At 40.7% G+C, this 25,370-nt stretch overlaps 2 protein-coding genes and 1 long non-coding RNA gene across 5 annotated transcripts; 1 reads left to right on the top strand and 2 right to left on the bottom strand.

Moving 5' to 3' along the window:
* Nucleotides 1-333: 333 nt before the first annotated feature.
* Nucleotides 334-16,036, bottom strand: mlxip (MLX interacting protein). 3 transcript variants are annotated; one of them, XM_086173580.1, is made up of 17 exons: nt 15,476-16,036; nt 12,215-12,321; nt 11,445-11,530; nt 10,910-10,999; nt 10,756-10,797; nt 9,447-9,687; nt 9,216-9,305; nt 8,956-9,050; nt 7,265-7,841; nt 6,635-6,741; nt 6,328-6,439; nt 6,119-6,243; nt 5,512-5,619; nt 5,289-5,416; nt 5,074-5,191; nt 3,079-3,208; nt 334-2,427 (listed from the first exon to the last, which is right to left on the bottom strand). In XM_086173580.1, exons 1-17 carry the CDS (start codon nt 15,796-15,798, stop codon nt 2,321-2,323), a joined length of 2,586 nt encoding a protein of 861 aa, XP_086029706.1. In that variant the 5' UTR covers nt 15,799-16,036; the 3' UTR covers nt 334-2,320. The 3 variants fall into 3 exon arrangements, with proteins under 3 accessions (XP_086029706.1, XP_086029707.1, XP_086029708.1); XM_086173581.1 differs by having other exon boundaries at nt 3,079-3,203; XM_086173582.1 differs by having other exon boundaries at nt 9,447-9,618.
* Nucleotides 15,455-20,493, top strand: LOC147218334 (uncharacterized). Its single transcript, XR_015108784.1, has 5 exons — nt 15,455-15,571; nt 16,026-16,172; nt 17,833-17,931; nt 19,799-19,870; nt 19,944-20,493. It is a non-coding gene; the product is annotated as an uncharacterized LOC147218334 (long non-coding RNA).
* Nucleotides 17,254-23,720, bottom strand: cfap251 (cilia and flagella associated protein 251). The gene is made up of 20 exons (XM_086173583.1): nt 23,196-23,720; nt 22,932-23,072; nt 22,726-22,835; nt 22,534-22,642; nt 22,325-22,405; nt 22,157-22,234; nt 22,033-22,071; nt 21,666-21,937; nt 21,398-21,574; nt 21,060-21,310; nt 20,780-20,931; nt 20,240-20,416; nt 19,946-20,130; nt 19,746-19,860; nt 19,152-19,315; nt 18,978-19,068; nt 18,613-18,756; nt 18,298-18,526; nt 17,778-17,885; nt 17,254-17,650 (listed from the first exon to the last, which is right to left on the bottom strand). The coding sequence occupies exons 1-20, from the start codon at nt 23,454-23,456 to the stop codon at nt 17,526-17,528; spliced, it is 3,009 nt and encodes a 1,002-aa protein (XP_086029709.1). The 5' UTR covers nt 23,457-23,720; the 3' UTR covers nt 17,254-17,525.
* Nucleotides 23,721-25,370: the final 1,650 nt, after the last annotated feature.

Raw genomic sequence — 25,370 nt, 5'->3', positions numbered from 1 at the left:
TCTGTAGAATTACAAGAAAAACCCTTCGCAAATAAGATTTCATAGAACAGTTATAACTGTATGAATATGCTGGGAGTGTGTGTGTGTGTGTGTGTGTGTGTGTATGTCTTCAGCAATGAAAGTAAATGTCCAAATTAGACATGACTACTTTCATACGTCCACTTGCCCATTGAGAATCATGTGTTACCTTCCAACTTGCAATGTTTCTGATGTAAATGCCCTCCTAATTCAAATTGCAAACATCTCAGCTGGGGTCTGTAGGTTATTTAGACATTTTTCATGTTCCAATACCTGAAAAACTAGTGCTGATGAAGCGAAAAAAAATCACAAAGCTTTTTACTTTGCCTTTATTGTGATTCAAAATGATATTGGTATCTCAATGTTTGTTTTTTGGAAACATCAGTGAACTTTGGGTTGAAAAAAAAAAAATCAACACTCAGATATAGTGTAAGAAAACAGCTTTACTTCTTTTTTTTTTAAAGCACAGGTGAAATACAAGTTGGGAGAAAATGTAGGCAGAGATGATCTGCTGCCGTGTCCAGCATGATTCACAGCAGAAAACTGCAGTGAGTTCCCGAAAAAAAAAAGACAAGGGGAGGCAAGGTGTAAAAAAAAAATGTAAAGATAATAAAAAAAAAAAAACAACCACCCCACATGTGACATTAAACATCCGTGCTATTGCAGTGGTATATTGTGAATTTCAGGAGAATGTCACCTTTTTGTGCTTCGTGCGCTGGAAGAAAAAGTGTCACAAAATCCCGGTGTTCAGAAGTGCGTTTTCCAAAAGCAAATGAAATCTAATTTGACATAATGATTCATGCATTGAGTGTTTCACTAAGACACCAGCTGTCTTGTCTACAAAGAACTGAGGAGGTTCTCACTGACCACTTAATCTTTAACAATATTATTACTTGTAGAAAAGGTAGAAACTCCCATAGAAATACGCTTGTGTGTGTGTGTCCCCGAAAACACCTCGTTCTTCACACACCTGTTTATGAAAGGCATCCTATCAAATGTAAAACTTGAAGTAAACTGTTTTGCGGAAAAAGAGCACAAAAAAGTCTGCCTGAGGAATTTAACAACCTCCTGTATGAATAATTTATTTAAAAAACAAACAAACAGATCAGATACTCGTGTCGGACAAACTTTCGAGACAAAGCGTCTCGGCCTTCTGCGGATCGTTCGATTGGACTGAACTCCCGAAGGAGTTGTTCAAGCACCTCTCTCGGTCTGTTCCAGTGTGCTGCTTTTCTTCTGGGTGTCGGCTCGATGTACCCTTCAAAATCAATTTTTTTTTTTTTTTTTTTGCCTTTCCCACGCTCGCAAAAGATCCGATCTGGATTTGTTCATGGCTGAATGTACAATAATTACGCTCGCAAGCGCAGCCCTGAGTGACAAACAAACATTAGAAAATCTACTACGACTAATGTGCATTCAGTAAAGACCTTGTAACACTGTACATGTGAATATAGAGATACATTTATACTGTATCTTTACTGCAATTTCACGTATGCTCCCTATGAGGGCTGTATGTAATATCACTCCATGGTGCTGCAACCTGCCCATGCAACTAACTGTCTCCAAGGGGACGTCTTTCTACCTGCAGCTTAGCTCACCAGGAAATGGGCAGACTAAGCAAAGCATGAAGGATGATGTTAGACATGGACGGAAAATTAACCAGGAACCCCCGTCGCATAACATTCACCTGAGAAAACGAGGGATGGAACATAAGACAAAGCTCCTGTTTTCAAGGGAGAATCGGCAGAGTTAGTGATCAATGTAACCAGGTTGAAGGCATCTGAGAAGATACAAACACTGTCTCCTATTCTTCTAAAAAAAAAAATAATAAAAAAAAATATCTCACACTCACAGGAGAAATAGTTCGAAGCAACGGTGCATCCACATTTCCCTTTTCAAATGTGTGAATCCGTGACGTGGAAAACATTTTTTTAAAAAGTTGTTTAAAAAGGCCACCTGGCGATAAAAGTCATCGTAGGGTCAGTGGGTGCATGTAGTGCTACTGTTGAAATCTTAGAAATACACAAAAAAAAAAAACTCCCATGCTTAACTGATCCAAATGCACGCATTGGATGTCAAAGGCTTCCTGTGGGTGAAACCAGCAGGTGATGACTCAACATTCTGGGTTGTAAAACTGTTGCATTTCGTGTTCCGTTTTTCACTGATTTTGTTTTTCCCCTCCGAAGAGTTGGGTGTTCTGTTGTGGACGTAGTGATGTCGCTGAGAGGCGAGGTTTCGACAGCAGCTATTTTAAGAGGGTCCAGAGGGCAGCGTGGAGACGCTTCAGATGAGGGGAACGGTGTTAAACGTCAGCGTGCGTTACGGCCTGGATGGCTTCTTTAGGCAGGAGGGACGGATCGCTGAGGATAGACGTGGTAGTGCTCAGCTGACGAAGAGTGCTCAGGACCACTGAAAAACAACGAAGCATGAAATGTAAACATCGACACTATTGCTGGAAAGTCCAGCCATTTGTCTTTCAGCACATGACACAATGTTTTTTTTTTTCCTGAAAGATCAGAGCGATGACTTGAAAATCAGTAACCGAGAAATGGCAAGAGGAGCTGCAAGGCTGAGATAGACACCGTGACAATGAGGCAACACTCATACACAAACAAAATTTGGCCTCCTGTATTCATATGTAGCAAAGATTGTCCTTGTCTTGTTGAATTGTCATTACTTTTCCAAGCATTGATAGAATACGTAATTCGACTATTTATATTGACACGCAGATCGTTATCTGCAATTCTTATCTGCAGCGAAGGAGGAAATTGATACGCATTTTAAAACTAAATTCTTCGTATTGCAGGACTTTGCTCAGGTCCGGTGTGTGTGTCACCGCCGGTAATGTGATGAAGGGGAATTAAAAAGAATCGGAACGGATGCCATTGACAGCGGGGCGCATTATCTGCCTTATCAAAGCCTAACTTTCAAGCTTGTCACTTCACCAGAACAGGCCCTGGGATGGACAGAGATAAATCCTTCCTGTTACACTCGGTTATCTGGTGACAAAAAACAACTGTGCGACCGATGCAAGAACAGGAGGAACCGCGTTTGGCTTACTGGGTCTGAGCACCGGGAGGGAGCAGTGGTGGTCGAGCCACTGCAGCGTGGTCTGGCACAGCTCGGCTCTGCTGCTGGTCAGCACCGTCCCGTTGAAGGACTCGAACAGAGGCTTGATGATGATGCTGAACTGAGAGTTGGCGGTCAAGGATCGGTAAAAGTGCGGTCGGAAGTGGTGAGTTCTCAATGTTCTCAGAACTTGGTCGGCAAATCATCACGATACAAATGCGACCAACAGATGGATTCGTGCTCATCGGCAATAAAGAAGAAAAATAGTTTACTAGGCGTAAATAAAGAGAGTCCTGGAGTGATGATGAGGAATTGCTGACTGAAAATACAACCGCAATCCAATATGTCACTGCTCATTTGTTCCTTTGAGTAACTCTGAGTATGGAAGCGGACAGATCGGTCTGTGATAACCTCCAAAGCCATTTTCCCCACTGTAAAATACAATGTGACAACAACTATTGCTATTTGTACTATTTTTTTTTCATATCCTTCAGACATCGATGCCAGCTGAATTTGCAGTTTTTCAAATAGCTTTTCCTGACTTGTGTTTTACCGCGATAGGAATTTAATAAAAGTTCTGTTTTCAGAAATGGGTTTTTTGGCAGCAAACATCCCCACTCCCCTTAAAGAATCTCCATGATGAAATGCAAGCTGACATTTTGAATATACGCTTCACGAGCAAAGTTATTAGAAATCCCAGCAATTTCATAAATTCCAAATCTGTTGGCATCGATGTGGAAGATATCAGCTTCCAGTTTTCTCTGAGGGTTTCGTGAGGGAGAGGCGAAGAATTGCAATGTGTTTTAGCTCACGTTGTGAGCTCAGCTTTTGGGTACGTCACCTCTCTTTGCCTCTGTATAAGGACTGAACATTGGCTGCTGGATGGACAGGGCGCACAAAGTCTGAGTAGCTGATGAAAAGCGCATTTGCTTTGCCTAAAAATGTGCTTGTGAGTGAGTTTACTTGGTTCTGAGTTTATGATTTCATGAGATAAGCTTGGTTTTGTCTCCTGTATTTTGTGTATATACATACATACATACATATATATATATATATATGTGTGTGTGTGTGTGTGTATACATATATATACACACACACAAACACACACAGAATTTTTTTCACATATATATGTAAATATATATATATGTATGTATGTATGTATGTCTACATGTGCATATAGACATACATATATATGAATACGCATATATGCATATATATATGAATATATACACACACACACTACATACATTGATATATATATACAAAAAAAAATATATGGCATATATAAAGTCAACTTATAAATGTATCGTCTCCTTTCCTAAACAAATAAATTATTAGACACATTTCTATTTCTTTTGAATTTTCGCCCCATTTTAAATAACCTTGACAAAATGAGTTGAAAAAACTTCCAAATCTTAATTCATATTTTTGAATTATATTTCTTCTGAAATATAATTGATTTTTAGTTTTAATTCTGTGTTCATGTTTACTAGCCATTACAAAACCCAAACACGATGGGAAAAGCGTCTGTATGCTCCAGAATTATGTGGCTCACCGTGCAGCCGCCTCAGCAGAAATGGCACGGGATAGGAAGAAAAAAAAGGATAAGATTTGTTATGTTCCCTATATTTGTAATTTAAAAATAAATAATCCATGGTGCTCTGTAACCCTATCCTGGCTTTTTGTGGTCTGCCACCTTGTGGCTGTTGTCATAATTGTTAATGCAATAAAAAAACAATAATGCGTTGAGCATGGAAATATCTTTTGTGGAAAAAAATGTTTTAACCAAATGACTTCCCTGATAGGGCCACACCGGATCTCTCTTAAATCCTCAATATCATTCACCGTCTCTCAAATGTACGTTAATGCAGACGTTGCGGCTGCAAATGGAGACATGATCAAGCTGCCATTCTAGCCTTGAAGGAAAGATTCTAACAGGTTTTTACGCAACATATATTTACTGTCTTTTTTCGTCATGAAGGATACGATCCAGAACTTCCAATTCTGAAGAGTGCGGCTCTTGACATATTCACTGAACTTCTCCTGCATGTGGTCGTGTCGTGCGATGGGAACCCCCGTGGCGGGCAGCTGCTCATGACAGAGGCTGCGGTGGAACCACAGACAAAAGGTGGACAACATGCAATGAATATTCGCGCATCTCTTGTGTTGGTCATAAAGGCATGGATGTTGCGATCGCATACTTTATGGAGGTGTTGAGCTCCTCTATCTCCTCTCGTAGTCTCTTCACCTCTTCCTGCATCTGCTGCCTCTCCTGCTGGAGCTTCATGATGTGATCCACTGTCTTCTGCAAGGTTACTGCATTGGTGATCTAAATCCACAGGAATACAGTTGGGAGAAGACTTTCAGATAGAGCAACAAATGTAACAGACACAAAAATCTGATGTTTTATGAAAGCCAACCTACGTTGGATTGGGATTTGAGAGTGGGAACCAGGCTGCAGAGGGTTTTGAAGCCGATGTTGATGTGTGTTCGTCTCTTTTGCTCTGCAGATACGTGCGTTCGCCTCCGGCTCTGTGACGCGACACGCGGACGTTTTACCGATTTCACATTATATATCAGAAAATGAGATTACTAAGCTATTACAATTATTAAACTATGATAGGATAGACTTCATTGATGCCAGAACAGGGAAATTCAATTGTCACAGCAGCATTACAGATTCAAAAAGTGTGCAAATAATAATAATATAAAATGTAAATAAGGATATATACACACAAAATAAACAAATACAGTACAACATATACGATAAAATACAAAACATAAAAAGAAATAAAAGAAATGCTGGTGGATGATTTTACACTAACTGACAGGACAAGTACTTTTTTACCATGTGGATATCTATTTTCTTGTTGTATTTTTTGAAAAATAGTTTTGCGGAATTGGTTTTACATGGTTTTCTACATGCATCGAGTGCTAGCATTTTTTAACATACTTCATATGGAGGGTAGAGAGCTAGTATAATCCCAAGAAAACCTTCAATGAAAATACACTGACAAAGGCTTTTGCATACCTGATTTTGCTCATTTTTCACCAGAGGAGTGGTGCTGCTACTGCTGGTGCTGATCAGCGACTGGGGACTGGGAGCTTGGTCCAGAGGCCCGGGTGAGCCCTGACCAGATCCTGACTGACTGTGAGCTGTGGACAACAAATAAAAGGTGTTCTAGTAGAAGCAGGTGGTATGCTAGTGGAGAGCTCAGCTGCTCAACAGTGAACTCTTACCAGCACTAGAAGAGGGTTTTTGGTTGTTGCATTGGGAAGAATAGGCCTTTTCTTTCTGGTTGATCGGCGGGGAGGTTGTCTGTGTCTGAGGCACGACGTGAAAACCGGCAGGCTGAGATACACGGAGAAACATTTCAAAAAGGACCAACACACTGACATCCGCTAAAAACAGCATGCTAGACTTTCTTCAAATCCAGTTACTTTTAAATCTAAATTGTGATTTTCTTAGTCGTGTGTTTACAGATGTGTCAGATCTCGGGAGAGAATAAAAACAATGGAGATGGGATCGATTGAGCTCAGGACGTACGGTGCCGAGATGAGGAGTTGTGATCATCACCCTAGCGTTCGGACCCACATCCGCTTTCAGAGGTGATGGGGTTACAATCACTGCATTGGTGTGACCGGGAAAGGGGGCTGAGGAAGGCAACGATCACAGTGAGGCGCACAGTGAGGACGACAATCATGCCAGTCACACAGGGGTTAATCGTACACACTTTCATTTGTGAGTGATATCAATTAATTGGTCCATTCATCTATGAAACCACTCACCCTGCACACCGGGACCAGAAATAAAACCGATCGTCACCATAAATTACAATTTTCCCTGGATGTAAATAAGTGATTTATGTGAGGTTAAGAGTGCTCCTACAAAACATGATATCATTTTGAATGATTAGATTCACAACAGTATGAAGCTTGACATAAACCCAGCTGCTATAATTATTAGACTAATGTAGCGTGTCGTTTAAAAACAGTTGTCCGTAGATTAGAAGTTAAAGAAATCTACTGAAAATAATGTTCTTTTTAGCCATAAATGTAAGTGTCACCTGGTAAAACTAAGCTGGACTTATTTCCTTTTCTTAGACTTGCAGTAACCTTATTAACATAAGGTTAAATATCAGCAGCAGTTTGATTTGTAAAATAAGGCACAACAGACCTGTGAAGATAAGGTGGGGGGAGGGGATCTGGTTAGCGGGGGCAATCCTAGGCACGTGGCGGTTTTTGCCGGTGGCCGACGACTGAAAAGGGCGAGGAAGGGCGAATGTTTGTGAGGGCTGTGTAGGGGTGGAGGGCAGTTGAGCCAAGGGTTGGATCTGGGACGCGGGCGGGGCGGGCTGCGTGGATACCGAGCTGTATTCTGAGCTCTGGCTGAAGGTGGCGGCCGTGGCGCCGGGCGTGACTGGGGGGGAGGCCGTGTGTGCGATCACAGAGGGCTCTACGGTCTCGTCCAGGGCCGAGGTGCTGTCCAGAGAGGGGGGAACCATGGATGCTGCCGGGGCGATATCCTGACCTGGGAGACACTGGGCCAGAGGGTCATGGCATATTGGCTGAGAGACGGGGGACACGCTGACTTGATCGGTGGCTGCCACTTGACCCGGAAAAAGAGGCGCGTAGTTCAGGGCATCGACAGCACGTGTCCCGCTGGTTTGCCTGGCCATGGTGGAAGGGCTGGCCAGCAGGCCTGCAGGGGCGATGTGGCTGCCCGAGAGCTGCATGGAAGACATTAACTGGGCCTGGCAAAGGATGATTAAAGGGAAAATAAAGAACATATTAGCTGGAAATGAGCCCTTTCTCTACTTTGCTGCTTATGATCGTTCAGTTGAAAGAAACGTTAGTCATTCATATTTATCTAGAAAAGCACGCTTGTATCGATAACAAGTTTTGAATGTTCAAATGCACATTTGGCCATGACATTATGATTTTCTCCGGCTGCCTAAAATGGGAAAACTGCAATACATTACCATAGCTGCAGACACAATACAACTTTTTAACTAATGTTACAGAAATGTTCATCTATGATCACCTGTGTCAGACAGATTATTTTTTTCCCGATTTTGAACGTGTTGAGTTTATGTGCAAAAGCTTCTGTCCTGTGTGTGTCTGTGTGTGGTCAGAACTAATGTAAAGATCCCCTATCTTTACTATCCTATAACTATCCTATAACTATCCTATAGTATCATTTGTAGTGATTAGATTTAAGATGAAAATATTCTAACACAACTTAAACATCTGAGCATTATAATAGCTCTCACGTTTTTCTTCCACCCCTTAATCTAAGAATTTCAGAAGAACATCCAGTCCGTATCTGGACGTTATTCATTTTAATAACTCTGAACAACAACAGCAACCATGTCATTACAAAGACAGAAAGTGCTGAGAGCTCACAAATCTTTTCCTTAAAACTCAGACTAAATGTATTTTCATGTGATTTGAAGAAGTCTCCCGGGTTCACCGATCACATTTGTGTTTGGTGACGGACCAGAACCTTTGAAATGTACTTTTGGCCAAAGTAAATAACTTCTGGTGGCGCCGCAGAAAGTAAACAGTAATAGAATAATCAGCTATTCATATAGAGGCAGTTTGATTCACAAAAGAAGATAATTTCAATGTTAAGCAGTTCAAGCAACTAGTCATATATGACAAATGGTTTGAAATTATGTTTAGTATTATTATTATTATGTTATATTGTTTTTTTTTTTGTGTGTGTGTAACTACATTGAGAAAGAAAGGTGGTAGAAGATGTGAAGGGAAATCTTCAAAATGCACAAAAAAAAAAAGGAAGCAAATTTCAAATTTCTGTCCAGCTGGTGGTGTGTGTTAGGGACCGAGCCTCGGCTCCGTCATTACCTGTGACTGTGAGCTGCTGCTGGGTAGAGGGGTGACAGATGAGGCAGTGGGGGAAACAGAGGGGAAGACGGGCTGACGGAGGCTGTGAAATAAGTCTGAAACAAGAGTCTCTATGTTAGCAAGGGGTTAGTAAAACCACACTACTTTTTTTTTGTTAGGCTAAGGCAACAGCTGTAGCAGTTACTAGAACATAGGCAGCGTGATTCCCATTACACGTGCACCAATAATGTGTGCATCCACTAGGTGAGCTTTATCACTACCTTGCAGGGGGTCAAAGGAGTCCATGAAGTCCAGGTTGGGCTGTAAAGGGATGAGCCCTGGCTGGATCATGTCTGCATTCCCTGCATGAGCTGTGAGAGGTTGAAGGAGAGGGTGAAGACGTTCCAGCATTTTAAAAAACATACTGGTGAGATCCTCAGACTCATTGCCGCTTCATTGAAAAATAATTTCTATGCTAACATATTAATCAAAATGAGAAAAATATTTCTCACCAATCTCTCTTGGATTGGGCCAGGCGATCGGCTGGTGCGACGCTATCGTGGAGAATAAGGTGTCTGAAAATTCAGACATCAGAACATCCATGTCGAAGAGTGGGTCCATCTCCATGGGGGCGGGCATGTCGTTACTCTTGCGAGGCGCACGGCGTCCAGTGATCTCATCATCCTGATGAAAGGAGACACGCAGCATGTCTGGAGAGACTTCCCCAAACAGGGACAACTGCTCCTCTTGCCCCTTGAGAGTTCAAAATGCAAGCATCAAGCAGGTAAATGACACAAAGCATGCAGGGTTGAGTGACAGCCAGTTAAATACACTGAACAACAACAAAACCAAGAGTGAGCAAAATGTGCACGCTTGCAAAACACTTCATGTGCTAGTTAAGATGTAAATCAACGCAAGTGCTCAAGCTACTTTGTTTAAAAAAAAACATTTAGTTAAAAAAAAACAATAGTCAAATGTCCTTTTTAGATGAGAGACAAAGCATTACAAAGAAAAGGAAACATTACATTCAAATTTGGCAAGGATTGACACAAAACTAGAGAGAACAAACTGGATATTTTAAAATGTCAGATGTGTTTGTTGCTAACTGAAAATCAGCAACAAAGAGATGACTGGGAAATTGACAAAAATTCAGATTCAAAATTTGGAAACATTTTTAAAATAAATACATCACTCAGCCCCCGTTAGATGCACATTTCATTGCCACAACGGCAGGGTTAGCGTTACCGGTGAGGATGCTTGTGACTATAACTTGAAGATCACAAATGGAAACATATGTATTCAGGCTTCCCACAAGTTATTTTATGCTCTTCAGATTTTGTTATTCATGTCATTGTCACCAAATTGTTTATTTCAAATGGTAAAGACACAGAGCGCAAACAGGAAAATTAATTTATATGATTAAGCATATCGTATATCAGTGTTTATTAAGTGTGTGAATATGAGTAGATGGCTATATTGTCATGACCAGTAATGCATAATTATTCAACCTTAGTGAAGGGTTCCGTAACATTGCAGTCAATCTTCTACTGATTTTTCTCTCTCTGATATTTTAATAGTATACACTCTCACAACAGTTAAGTCACTGTTGTCCCGATATGTTAAGATCAATCATGGCTCACAGGCTCTCTGGGATGTGTGCTGATGTGTGATTGTTCTGACATGGACAATATTGTTGATAAAGGATTCAAAGCATCTATTGTCACATGCACAGTGTAATGTGTTTCCCTGTACAATGAAATTCCTAAATAAAGCATGGAGAATCGGGGGGGGGGTGATCATGATGCAAGTTTTTCTGCATACCTTGAGCAAACTTGACAGGTCAACATCCTTGTGCTTTTGTAACTGCAAGAGAGGGGGGGGTAATGCCACATTTGTTAAAATGTTTACAATACATGTTTTATAATATTTTGATTACCAACAGATTTATTTGGGAAAAAATGGCTTAGTACTTTACCCTTTTCTTAAAATATGTCCTCCATTTGTGATATTCTCTAATGACAATTTCTATTCTTCGCTTCCAGCATTTCCCCTCATGAGATATAACCTGAGAAAAGGTGGTGAAAGGCGATAGAAGGAAGGGATGAAGGAAACATCACTATTAACTGCAAACCCATTGTTTAATGTGTATGTAGATTATCTTCAGACCATGTTTGAGTTTTTAAATAAGAGTATCAAGTATCTGCTCGGATAGCAGAGCAATATATTTCTGCAACAACAACACTGAGATAAGATTCTTTTGTGTCTCATATGATGTGCAAACCTGGAGATGCAGCTTTAGGACCATTGGCCTGGTACTGAATTACCACTTAACTGCTTTTTCAGCAAATATGGTCTATTTGTGTTCTGAAATACTTCTGTTTATCCATGAAAACACTAGAATAGCCTTGATTTGCATTTTTGAATTCATCTCATATGCATCTTATTATCATTTCTCTCCATCACTGCACTCATAACCATTGGACACCGTGATGACACTTAGCTCAATTTACCTCTGAGGAGCGGTGAATGTCCACATCCATACTTCCATCGAGGGGGGTGACAAAGTGGCAAACAGGATTCTCCCTTTTCTCCACGTCTGGTGATTAAAACAAACTATGTTGCTAGCATGAAACAAAACATGATTCCTCTTTTCCATATCAGTTCGTGACTTATAATAAGTGCTCATATCCAGGAATGCTTTAAAAGCTCTATGACATTTCCTTTTGGCAGAACGCTTGCTTTTTTTTTAGCATAAACATATCAGTCAAGCACAACACAAAATATGTGACCAAGAGAGGAGTAGAAAATGAGTATGAAACTCTTCATGGGTGACTTGTCACACATCATGAAACCCATTGTCTTAATTTTGTGCCATAAAACATGCAAACCAGGACAGATAGGAAAAGCAAAACCTCTGTGGAACAGACACTACGAGTCCTAAAGATTAGAATATATGCAAAAGGGTAGATCCTCGGCTCAAAGTCCTCCATGTTTAAACTACCTCAAGAAGCTCCTTGAACGCAACATTAGATTTACTCTGCTGAGGCTATTCTTGGTTGCGTATCGTAAAATATGAGAAGTGAGTGAAAGAAGTGCTCAGATTTTTCTGAGTGTTTTGTTTCAACACAACAACATTGATATTCAGAAAAGCCTGTTAAGCCTTTTATTTCCGTTGTCTTGAATAATTCAGGGCTGCAAGATGGTCCTCGAAGCTCTGAAATGTTAGTGCCACGGACTGTGGTGGTAAAGACACCAAATTAACAGAGCGAAGAATTCTTACACTGCATATACCAGGCTCTCCATATGGCATTGTTGAGGCGGATCTTGTCTCTCCAGAGGAGCTTCAGGCCTTTAAAGTTCTTCCATTTGGGAGACACCAATTTACCACTGGAAAAAACAAAACAAAAAAAGAACAACAGTTAATAATGAAAAAGACACCTTCAGTCAAGAAAATGCAATATTACTCTCTTGTTATGAACTTTAATTCTGAGCCAAAGAGTTCAGCGTTTTTGGCCCTCTTTTGTAGATGGACACAATGGGAAGTTGGTGAAGAGTGACAAGTGGATGTGACTAAGAGACACACAGGCAAAGGTGATTTGTGTTCTTTTCTTTAGTAAACCTGTGTTGTGTCTATTTCACTCTAAACTGAACCATATTCTAGAAAAATGGACCCTAATTAGAAAACTTTAAAATATCTTTTGAGAAATTAGTGAAGTGAAGTAAAGTGAAGTAAAAAAGACATGTTGACTGGGGTAGTAATACTGCATTTAAGGGGAAGGCATCTGTTTGACTTTTATCCAATTATTGGCCAATGTTTACGCTGTAGCCAAGATGGCGCTCCCTATTGGCAATTGCAATCGTTGCAATTTGCAGTTCCACGTTTGCTTTCCTGTAAGATCATGAAATGTAATCCTGTAAAAAGTCAGCGAGACAGTATGACTAGTTAAATTTCTGATGATAAATTTCTGATGATAAAGTAAATGTTCTCTCTTGTAAAAATCTTCACAAAAAATAGAGTAAAGAAATGATTGCAATTCTTTAAACAGGCAAGTGGAAGTACAGGTTGGTTCACACGAAGGGACTCCAATATCAAAATGCAATCAGGTCTCCTTTTGGATAAACAACAGTAAAATGGTGATTGGCTGTATTTCTTTCTTGGTATATTATTAGTCCTGATGATCCCAAGCTGGTGCCATTTTCTCAGTCAGAGGGAATCCTCCGAGCAGCTGGCAGTAATACTACAGTAACGCTATATCTGGAAATAGAGATCCAGGGTAATGTGAGCCAAGCATTCTGGCTTTGAACATGTTGCCTGGACAGCCTTTACAGTTTATAGCTTCTCTGGTTAAATTCATGAACCAATTAATATTTTTGGCTGTAGTTTTAGACAAGGGGGATTCTGCTTTTGTCTTTAAGTACCAACAATATCAGCATGAATTATTCTCCCATTAATGTGGCTATCACATGTTTACTTTTCAAGGCTCATTAAAGTATCACGCTACATTGTTTACAAGGAAATTGCCATCCAAAGGAAAAAGTTGATGACATCTGGTCATATTTAGTTCAAGATTCAAAGCATTTATTGTCACATGTACAGTGTAGAAAAGTGTTTCCCTGTACAAAGAAATTTCTACTTTGCTTTCTGCAGTGCATTTGGATATTCGTTGATGGGAAGAGTATTACCGTAATATGGCGTTTGATTACTATTACAGCTACTTTTTGAGAATCGTGCTGAAATTACATTCTAACTCTATCAAGTTCCATTATTGGACAGACCAACATGTGAAAATCAATGGCATTTCTTTGAACTCTGATATTGTCTGATATTTAACAATATCAAAACTTATTGTTCTCACTGTTTTAAAGCCATTCTCCTCCAAGTGTGATTCTATGGAGTTTGGCCTTTGACATGTTTTGATATCTGGTGCTCGTCCTGTATTTAGACCATGAAGTTGGCTGCAATGCCAACTATGGATGACTTCTTAATGGCAAAGTTCTACAATGGAAACCCGCCTCCTTCTCAGTGTGATCCAGCCCTCACTCCCTTCCAGCTCATCTGACCCACTTGGATACAATTACCTTTGGGGAGCAAGGGATCAAGAGTTCAAAAGCACACCACCAATCCTGCACTACAAAACAACACAGCTAAATAAACCACAGCGTGACACCATAATGGACTCTGCAAATTTATTTTGTATAAACTGACACAAATACAGGAGGTTATTGACTCAAAGGTAGTTTCCCGCTCCAAATCAGTCATGGAGACCCTGCTCCTCTGCTCTATCAGCTGATCTAGAGTTGCCTGGCAAGACTGTTACGCCTCCACATCTCATAATAGGTGGATTCAATAATTCTGAACAAGCATTGAGTTGTACTTCCGAAACGTTCTCTCCACACAATCAACGCATAACTATTTCATCTCTCCAGGGCAGAACAGCGTCTGCGTATTTGGATGCATTTTCAAAACTCACATAGCCTTGAGCAACACTGACAAAGTATGCTCCAACTTTGCCAAAAGCTTATTTTGGCTCAATATCGAGACTGTGTTCTTCCTGCTCGAACAAAAAATTGCTCAGGGAAAAACGGCAAAGGGTTTGTCTTCAAGAAGGGATGATTACAATTATGTGATTTAACATACTTAGACAGTTTTCTCAGAATCAGGAGTTAAACCAGTGTTGCAACTCATCGGCTAGGTGAGTTACTGTTTCTCAAAATAAGACCAGTCGGTAATCAAAGAATGTTATTGACTGAGGAAATTACAAGCGACGACTAGTATTTGATTAAAACGGCTCGAGCGACTGTAATGATTCCAGTTTTGCATGCTCTGACTTGACCCATAATGAGAATTAAGTGAAAATTTGATATGATTTTCATGTATTCATTATCATGTGTGTCGCAGTTTGAAAGGTTATTCCTACTAGTTTTCTATCCTGTATTCCATCAATGAAATTTGAGTGCTTCATAGAAAATAATTTACCTTTTTCTAATTGTTGGCATAGTCAGGGGCAACTATCTTTCAGTGAATCCGAACATATGTCAGTGACTTGATGAGGCCATAATATTTTAAGCCTGAGTAGATCATTGTACATCTTCTTATGGGTTAAGTTGAATCATTAAAAACATTTTTTACAGTCACTGAAGAAGTTCGAATCAAATACTAGTTGTCTTTAACAGTAAGTAAACAGTAAGTCATCAATCTGATGAGCTGCAACAGTGGTTCAGTGACAGATTCTGAGGAATCCTCAGACCTCAGATAACAACAATACCGCCCATTCTTCTTGAAGACAAGCCCTTCAAATGTTTACCTCTGATAAACTTGGTGTGAGCACATTTTCAACCACCAGGCAGAAGTGAAACATGTGGTCAACAGGAAGTTTAACAGAGGGCACACTCGTGACAGCAACATTTTCACACCAGTGTGTCCCGGGTTAAACAGCCATGAGTACAGGAGATGGGGATAGGCGCCTCTGTTTACCAACGCTGTGCGTGCTCACGTCTGCAGCCGCAACAGGCGATGGGAGAAAACCAAAAAGAAACGTACCTGTAGGCAAGCGTCATGCACTCGAACAGTTTTGTGAGAGAAGCGTCGATGGAGAGGTGCGACATGCTGGCCTTGCCGAAGCGATAAGTCTGACAGGTCTGTTTGTTGACAGTGTCGAAGTCGTAGCCCTTTTTCGGTGGGTGCTCGCTGTACAGCGTGGACACCATGAAGTGCCCGCTGTGGATGACCTGGGACTCCAGCCCCTCCGTCCTCCTCAGCACCAAATGACTCTCCTCCGTGTCCGAGTCGTCGTCCGGCTCTTGCTTTATCACCGCCGGCGGGTGACGGTATTTCTGCCGAGAAGACACCTCTCTGTGAGCCATGTCGTTGACGTACCGGACAAATAGCTAACGTTAGCCGGCGAGCTAAAAACCCATCAAACTATCCCGTTCATTAGGCTGGAAAAATTGAGGTTGGCTATGGGTTAAAGTTTGTCCACTTTCTTCCGTGGATTCAGGACACTCTGTTCACCCATCTTAACGCGAATTATTTCTATTACATCGTCCCAAGTAAACTTGTTATCTTGGTATGTTCTTGTTGCCCGGACTAGTTGACAAAAAAACAACTGCGATCTGGGCAAGCTCCGCCGTGTGGTGAGCAGGAAGTTCCTGTGTATGATGGATTCTGATTGGTCAAGATCCGGGCCTCGCCCACCATTGGGCCCCTCCTGCATCCATACTGTCGTCTCCTGTCAGACGTGAGATTAAATCCTTCGTTTGGGTGTGTGTGAACATTTTCAAAGTTGATTATAGAGATTCTAACACTCTCTAACCCACAAGTTACTTTATTATCCCACTTTTATGAACCCAACTTTTATTTACCTTTTCTTACTGCATAGAGATTTTTATATTGGGTTCATTCTTTAGTAGTACCTGAAACTTGTTCAATTAACTATCATAGATATATTAACACTCTTTAACTGACAGTTACTTTATTATCATACCTTTATATGTCACACTTTTTTTTTCCCTATTTGTATTTCTAAATGAGTTTCATCTTTTTAATTGTTGGTTTATTAGTAACTGAAACATCTCAGCTGGTAAGAGGAGGATTCAGGGATTTTTGATTCTGGAAAAACATAAATCAATACATAACTTGTCCAGTGGAAACACAGACCTGTATGTTTTTGTCATTGTTATTAAGTTCAGAACAAAATTGACCTTTAAAAATATATAGCAAGTTGATATTAAAATACAAAAAGGAAGACTTACCAAATATTCTTTTTAGCCTCTGTTATGCAAAATATCTTATTTGTAAAAACAATAGAGACAACTAACATTTATCACAGTTGGGTATTGATTTAAGTAGATTTTTCCATAATTGTACTTAATCAAACTAATGTATTATTTACATTAAAAACAAGCTTGCCAGGCTTCAAGTTTGTGTATGCTAATTCATCTGTGGTGTTCTGTGAAAATGGAGAGCAAAGTATCAGTGAAATCTAAACTTTGGAGTACTTTATGACACTGAGCAGGAATGGCAGCATCGCTCTATAAGTACATTTAAACTTGAATATTTATGAAAACTCTAGACATGAAGAGTATAATCTCAAACAAGGCATTGAGTGTGTACGAAACTTGAATCATGGTTCATTATAGACTTTATCTTCAATTATCAATGACCCCTGTATCCTGTTTGCCAAAGCAATCATCCCTCTTTTTAAAGGACATTTTAAAAAAAGAAGTGTATCGGCACACAGAAATCTTGGTTTAACACATATGCAATGTTTGTTGTATGATTTACTGTTCAGTAGAGAAAAAACAAAAGATCCTCAAAACATGAGTTTCTCTTTTCTGTTTATATTAAACATCAATTGCATCAAACTATATAATTACCTACCTATAATTACCTTTCTTGAAGTTATTAAGTGGCACTAAATGTTACTTACATTTTTTGAATACATCAGTGTAAAATCATTCTTTTTAAACATTTGCATTCCTCGGTTTCTTTTTCGTTTATTTTTGTGGATATAAAAGAACCTTCAGCAGAGTAGCACCAAGTCAAAGGCTCATCCACACAATGCAGCTTCTAGAATTATGATGAAAGTTGTTTATTCTGGAGAGGAGGATCGACCACTTTGTGTTAATGAGTGGAAGCCAAGGATTTGACCTGCAAACACTTCCATGGATATTTCATCTGGGATGACAGCCTCCAAAGAATAGTCTGATTCTCCACCTGGGACACACACACACACACACACACACACACGCACACGCGCATACACGCACACGGAAGGTAATCATGTTATTGCAGCAGTTTTTATCATTTCCTTGACGCTGATTCAAGCTTTTCTTGTACATACTGTCAGAATCGCAGATGCCGTGCTCACAACTTTCCCTTTCTCTTTCTTCCCGGAGACCTAAAAAGGTGCTGAAACATTCTGCAACTTCATCCTCCGTCATGGGCTCTCCTGTGAACCATCATGTGAACATGGACCAACATGGACTTATAGAAATGTAGGAATTAACACCCTGGTGTGTGTGAAAATTTGTTGTAGAATATTTCAAGCAGAATCATGTTCTGGAAACTCACACAGGTTACATTTTTCAAAAATGAGTAGATTTGAGGTACAGAAAGAATCATGGTAAAGGAAAAAAATCAAAACCCCGAGAAGATTCAGGTGGCAATCAACATCAAACACATGACTATAACTTCTCATCTCAATAAATGAGTGTCACAAAAATTAATTCAAGCTGTTAAATAAAAGGAGCTAAATATAAAAGGAGTAGAACAGCAAATGTTTTCTAAGTAATGAGACAGACATTCAAGCCCATCTTAAAATTAGCAACTTAACCTTCCTTAGTGCATATTGAGCAACATACCTCGAACCTGAAGGAGTTCCAGCAGGTCATGTCTCTGCAGAACTGGTTGTCCTGTACTCTTACCGCCAGCAAGGACATTAAATGCTTGACGAAGCTCATCCATAGAGATGCCGAAGGCTGGCCGATGGTTAATATACAGCTTGATAAACTCCTCAAGATCAATATCAGACACATATTTTCCTGTTTCTGCATAATTGCTGAACTTGACTTCATTTGTCATGTCTTCTATCTGGTAAAATAATGAAAACAAATTGTGAGGACTAAGAATTCGTTGGACAACCAAGCCACAAAATGTATTTATCACATACACTGTACCTCTTGCTCAGAGGGGAAGTAGGCCAAAGCCCGCATCAGTGATGGGACCTCTGTTAGAGGGATTTTAGTTGACACTTGTCGTGTCTCCATTGAATCAATGCCCTGATGACGAATTTGACAGAAATAGAAAAAGTCTTCCATCTCCTGAGAACAGAGAAGTTTATTTCCAGGGGTTTTAGAAAATATTCAGAAATTGAGAATATATTATCAGACGTGATTTAGTCATGTGGTAAAGTGACACTGCAATCAATGTTGGTCAGCGATGTCCACCCAAAGATGAGACAGGGTTTTGAACGCCGACCTTTTTATTTTACCATATGCCATCTGAGGTATAGAAAATTAGGATAAAAAAAAATTAAATTTACCCTGTAAAATTTGCCATCTCTACCTCCATCTAACAGAGTGTAAAAGGGTATCAGGTCCTTTCCTCCCAAAGCCGCTGCTGCCTCCAAAGCACTATATTCACCAACAGAAAGAGCATGCACTGTATTAACAGATGAGTGATTATATTTCTCATCATGTAAGTCAATAAACCTTACTCCAAGCTGATCTCCCACGACAGGACAGTGCAGTCAGATCCCCCTGCGGTGAAAATAAACCGGCCATCATTGGAACAGGCAAAAGCAGAGACGCCTTTTGTATGGCAGATCAAGGCGTTGGTCCTGTAAGGGTTCCCATCTAGAGGCAGAATCTGGAGACCAACCTGGATGAAGGATGACAAACTTAAGCATGCTGAACTCTTGTGCTAGTTATCACTTAAATATTTGACTAGGTAGTATTCGACCAAGAAATAAATGGTACCCATCTGGCTCACGAGAATGAATGACCTTGGATATCATAAATATAAAACCATTTCAAAGCAAGGAAACATCTGTTCAGTGTCAGTGAACGGTATATGTTTTTGCTATAAGCGTTTCATGGTTTGTTACAAACTGTCTATTATAGTTTATAACGCAATATATCTTTATATACAGGTCAACTTAAGCCTGTAGATTATCAACTGACAACAACAAGATTATTTTGGTCATTTTTCCACAGAATATAATTTCACTCCTCACAAAGAATTTTAAAATAAAAAAAATTGTATTTCAATTAGCGACAAAGTTGGCTAAAATTACTAAGCAAGCTCAAACCTTGTCTTCTGTGATGTACGCCATGTAATAAGAGTTTGTGTCCCTCTCTTTAGCCAGAGGAAGATTGGTGATTTTCTTAATGGGACTTCCATATACTGGGCCGAGGAGGGTCTTTCTGTTTTGAAGTAAGAGAGAACATGTTCTCATCAGATGATCGCGTCTCACAATCGGACTAATCTTGTTAAAAATATTTTACAGACCTGCACATCTTGGTCGTGCTGTTTAAAAGCTTCATTTTGTATTTGTCTGAGGCAACGAGAAGAAATTGCTCCGCAGTCAGGGGAGGATACCAGGTCATGCACATCGGCACGGCACTTTGCTCAATGCGTTCCGAACTCAAGATAAGAAGATTGTTCAGGTCACTGTTTTCCAAGTCGTACTCAACCTATTTTTTTTTTCCCAATGCCATACATGTACAGAGTGGCCAGTGTTAAAATCCTGAATGCAAACAACATTACCACAGTTCACCACATCTCTGAGAAAAGGACACGTACCAGATGGCGGTCCATGCCCAGGGAGAGCAGTCTGGGCTTGTTGCTCTCCAGATGAACCCCAAAAAGGAGGTCCTTGATGAGCTTGTAGTGAGAGCAATATCTCCCCAGATATTTCCAATGAGGCAATCTTCCTTCATTTGCTTGGAAGCGGAACACTGTCACTGTTTTTCCAGTATCCTAATCATGACATTAACAGAATAAAATCAAAGGATATGAAAACAACATGATTATTACCAGACAAATTAGAGTATATTTATTTTTTAAACAATGTCAAGATGTGGATCAGTCTACTATTCATTCTCAACTCTATACTACCGTATCACATTTTTACATTATCTCTGCTACCTCATTATTACTAATCATGAGGTTTATTATGACTAATACCCAACATTTGGTTATTTCACTGCTTTGGTATTTTTGTATATTGCTGAACCTTCAGACCAGGTGTTTATTCCCATCACTTGAAGCTATCTGCACACCTCCAAGGTCTTAGCCGGTTATTTCGAGTATATTGCAGGAACATAGAGAGGCCAAACATACTGCGGTGGCGAGATACTTTGAGTCCGGAGAGAAGGTTATGTGAGTGATGCATTCATCAGTGTAATGGAAACGCTCCTCAGGATCACTTTGCAATGTGCTTGAATTCAGTACGTGAACAGTTCCGCTGGCGAAGCCCACAGCCAGGTACAATCCTATTCGGAAACCAAAGTTGACTCTTTACAAGGCAGAATTCAAAGACTTATTGCAAAGTTGTAAACCATTCCTGGCTATTTAATAGACGTAAAGACATTGTCTGACCGCAGACGTCAGACAGGCTTACCTTTAGGGTCAAAGGCTATACATTCGATATGTTTCTCTGTGTCAAAGACTTTGTGGCCAATAATGAGTTTGCAGTTATAATCCCAAACTTTTAAAATACCACACTGATTTCCCATAACCACTGCGGGCTGAGTGGGATGGCATGCGATGGCATGTATGGGCACACACTTGTCTGATAACAAGACTTGAGGGGTGCCTGTCTGGACGTTCACATGTGCGATTGTGGAGCTGACTGTGGACACAACAAAGTTCCTGCGAGGATAGATATTACACATTTACTTCGTTATTCATATTTCTAAAAAAAAAAAAAAATTAAAAACAGTGCTGTCTTTGTCGCACCGCATAATCAATGGTTTGGCTTCAACGGTGCAGTTTTCCAGATAACCTTTCGTGCATTCTTTGGAAAATGAAATAGAAACTATTTCATCCAGATTCAATTTGTCAAACCAAGCAAAAAGCATGAAGTTTTCATCGTAGAAGTTGATATGACCTCGGGTGTCACCGGTTACGATACAGCTATGATGAAATGACACACATACAAAAGAATGATTAGATAAAGCTGATTTCAGGGAAAAAAAAAATAGTCGTCGGATCTGGCTCTTATCACCTGTCAGTTAGGGTTAGGATAGTTATTGGATTTTCCTGGAGAAAAATGATCTGTATTCGGTCTCTGGTCAAGCTATGATTTGCCGCAAAGTCCTCCATCAGTTCCCACACCACAATGCTGCCCGCTGAGGTGGCTGTAAGGACCTGACGCTCTTTCCAGTGAAACACAGACTGTCTGAATGAGCCGCCAGCCATCTTGACAATGTTACAGAACTCGGAGGAAGAGTGACGAAGTAGAATACTATCAAATCCAGGGATGGCTGCATCACAGTACTGTGAATAGTATGCAATGTAAAACATCAGGACTCACTATAATGATATACAAGAATTTCTGACAATGTCTTGAATTGATTGACATTCATACTTGCCTTAACCTTCATGGCGATGCATTCGAAATGTCCCTGGGCCTTAAAAAAGGAAAAAACAGTTGATTATGGCAGTCAAGACACCCATATAACATGGATTTTTGGAAAAGCAAGGAGCAATAGTTACCATGCTGTAAAGCAACACCTGGTTTTCACTGCTGGTGAGCAGTTGAGTCCCATCATTTGGGTTAAAAATGATGTAAGTCTGAAAAACAATGAAATGTTTTTATGCTTGACTGCACAGATGCTTTTATATGATATTGAGATGTTTTACAGAAAGAAAAAGTTTACCCACATGGAAACCATGTTCAGGACTGATTTCAGTGGACCACAATGGTGTCTCAGTTTCATTTGTCCAATCCCAAATACACACACGCTGAGAAAAAAGTGAAATAGATAAATGTAGTTTTGATCTCACAATCAAGACAAGAAACATCAGTTTTACTGCTTGGATCATTTTGAGTATTTTATGAAAACGGTCCGATCCAACCACATCCGACTCACCTGAAAGTTTCCACTGCTGAGGGTAGCCAGGTGCTTCGCATCCTTCGAAAATGCCATCGCAATGACCCCACCCTCCGGATGGGAATTGAACAGCGTGTGCACCGGGATACTGGAAAGTTGCCGTACTTGGGGTTCACAACGAGCGCACGATCTGACATATTGAAATTAAATGAAAGAAAAATCGAGAGCTACCCGGAGTAGGAATCCCATATCATTACGATGCTGTTGGGGCCCTGGTTTGCTGTTGCAATCCACCGTCTGTCTTCACTGACACATAAACAGGAGATGGGGCTGAGGTGACCCTGAGATGGCAACATGCAGTTGGTTGTTAAGAGATTAACACTTAAAATTATACATGTTTTCTCAACAAAATTGTGATGTTGGTTTTTGTTTATTACCTGAAGAATATGCTGGGAATTTGAGGTGTGATTGTAGATGACCCCGATATGGGCACCAACATAGAGGACCACCAGTTTATCGTGGTCTTGGAGGCTGAAGACGGGCTGAGCCGTGTTCACCCCGAACAACCAGTCGAGTGACTGTATGAGAAGAATACGAGTGTATATAATTATGGTCACTTCTTTTCCCAAGACTTTTTGGATATATAGTGTGATGAAAAGGAGTTACTTATCATCCAGTGCTCACACTGTACACAAACTCACCAGTGCATGTGTTCTAATTTGATTTGTCACCTTTGGGAAAAGTGTGTCTTTGTTGGCGGTGTACACTTGAGACTCCATTTTGACATTTGGTTCGTCAGTTTCAGTTTCAACCTCCCTAAACTTGACTCCTTCCTCATTGCCTTCCTCATTGCCTTCCCTCCTCCCTGGAGCTCCATCCTCTTCATCCTCACCGACGGGTGTCGCCTGCTCCTCCTTCGCTTGGCGGCTTGTTGAGGACTTCTGCCCCTCTGTGTCTGACATGTTTTAAAAAAAAAAAAAAAAAAACTTTCAGGAACTTACTGTCACTTTTTCTCCCCCAAACAGATCAATATAAACTGGTTCTTTTGGATATTATATTATTGCAGATCCGAGAGAGAAAACTTCGACATCAGCTGTTTTAAAATCTGGTTATTTAAACGTCAAACGAGTGAAAGAATAAGTCCCTTTTCATCTAGAGAAACGCTTAACTGTTATGTTTAAATTAAATGACGGCACGATATCTGAGCGTCTGCCTCCGAAGCGTCTCGTTGCCTGGTTACCGTTCCGGAAATACGGGGCCGTCCTTCAAATTAAAAGCGCTGCAGTTAACAGGAATCAGGATGTCATAAAGGGCTGTGGTGGCCCTGTCAACCCTCTTTGAGACTTTACGCCCCCCCCCCCCCAACACACACACACACACACACACACACACACACACACACACACACACACACACACACACACACACACGCACACACACACACACACACGCACAAACCTCCCAGTGTGACATCATCGCTCACTTTCATACTGTGGAATGTGTTTGTGTGTGTGTGTGCATGTGTGTGTGTGTGTGTGTGTGTTGGGGGGGGGGTCTTGGTATACCTCCAACCCTCCCATCCCCCTGAATACTGACACAGCCACATCTCCCTCCACCCTCTCCCCAACCATGCCCCCCCCCTAACCACCAGCCAGTGGGCCAGATACCTTCAGCCCCAGGGTCCTCAAGGTTTGTGCTGGGCAGTCTTCAGCTCTGGAAGACCACTTGCATTGTTTCAGCACCTAAGAAAGGATGTCCGAGTGCCCTCAACGACTACAGGCCGGTGGCACTAACATCAGATGTCATGAAGTCATTTGAAAGGCTTGTACTCCAGCACCTGAAGGAACGGCTATTTGCTTTCCTGGAACCTCTGCAGTTTGCATACAGGGGGCACATCAGTGTGGAGGATGCAATCATGCACACAACTGACTGGCCGGAAGTGCATTTGTACCACTTCACTACCTCACTCATTCACTAATATCATTTCCTCATTCTGTTATCTGCGAGTCAGGAAGTCTAGGAACCTGTTTGTGGAGTTTGGAGATTGTGGGGGATGACCATGTTGAGGTTGGACCTGCAGTCCACAAAGAGCATTCTTATTGAGTCTGTTTTCTTGATGGGCGAGGAAGAGATGGAAGGTGGCAGCTGTGGCATCTGAGGTGGACCTGTTCGACCAGTATGCTAATCTTGGCCAGAGCCATTTTCTCAGAACACTTCATAATAATTGGAGTGAGTACAACTGGCCTACAATAATTCAGGCAGGTGTGTGAGGTCTTCTTGGGAAGGGGGACGATGGTTGTGTTCTTGAAGGGTGGGGTGCTCTGGCTGGAGAGAGGTTGAATATGAAGGTGAGAACATCAGCCAGGTCATTGGCACACGATCTAGCATGTGCCGTCCCTCTGATGGACTCATTCCTCTTCCTATCCATCATCCTCAACCCAGAAGACACCTTCTCACCTTCAACATTTTGATCTCTTCTGCCTCCAGCCTCTGCCTCCTGTCTTTCCTCAATACCACTGTCACTGAACCAGACAACATGGATGGTCTCACTTCATTTCACTTTGGCTCTTATTATAGGTTTTACCTGACACTTCTCTCTGAAAAAAAATGCTTTGCCCGATAATTTTAGATAAGATTCAATAGCATAATATTCTCAGAAAAAAACGTAACTTCAAAATAAATTATTGTTTATATTTTTGTGGTAATTTTTCTTTTGTAAGGGAGGCTAGAAATTACTTTTAACACTTTTTTTGAGACTCTGCTTTTAAAATGTAACACAAACAAGTGTCAGCAGTGAAAATGTTTAACTTCTATCTCTCATGGGTTTAGACAGAAAAGGTTTTGTTCAGTTATACTTGAATGATGTGTTGCATCAA

This window comes from Fistularia commersonii, chromosome 26 (genome assembly GCF_037954325.1).
Source record: "Fistularia commersonii isolate RoL2024-O1a breed Wild chromosome 26, RoL_Fcom_v1.0, whole genome shotgun sequence".
In the NCBI taxonomy this organism is placed as follows: Eukaryota; Metazoa; Chordata; class Actinopteri; order Syngnathiformes; family Fistulariidae; genus Fistularia; species Fistularia commersonii.
The sequence above is the reverse complement of the archived record's forward strand: the minus strand, read 5'-3'. Positions and strand labels throughout refer to the sequence as shown.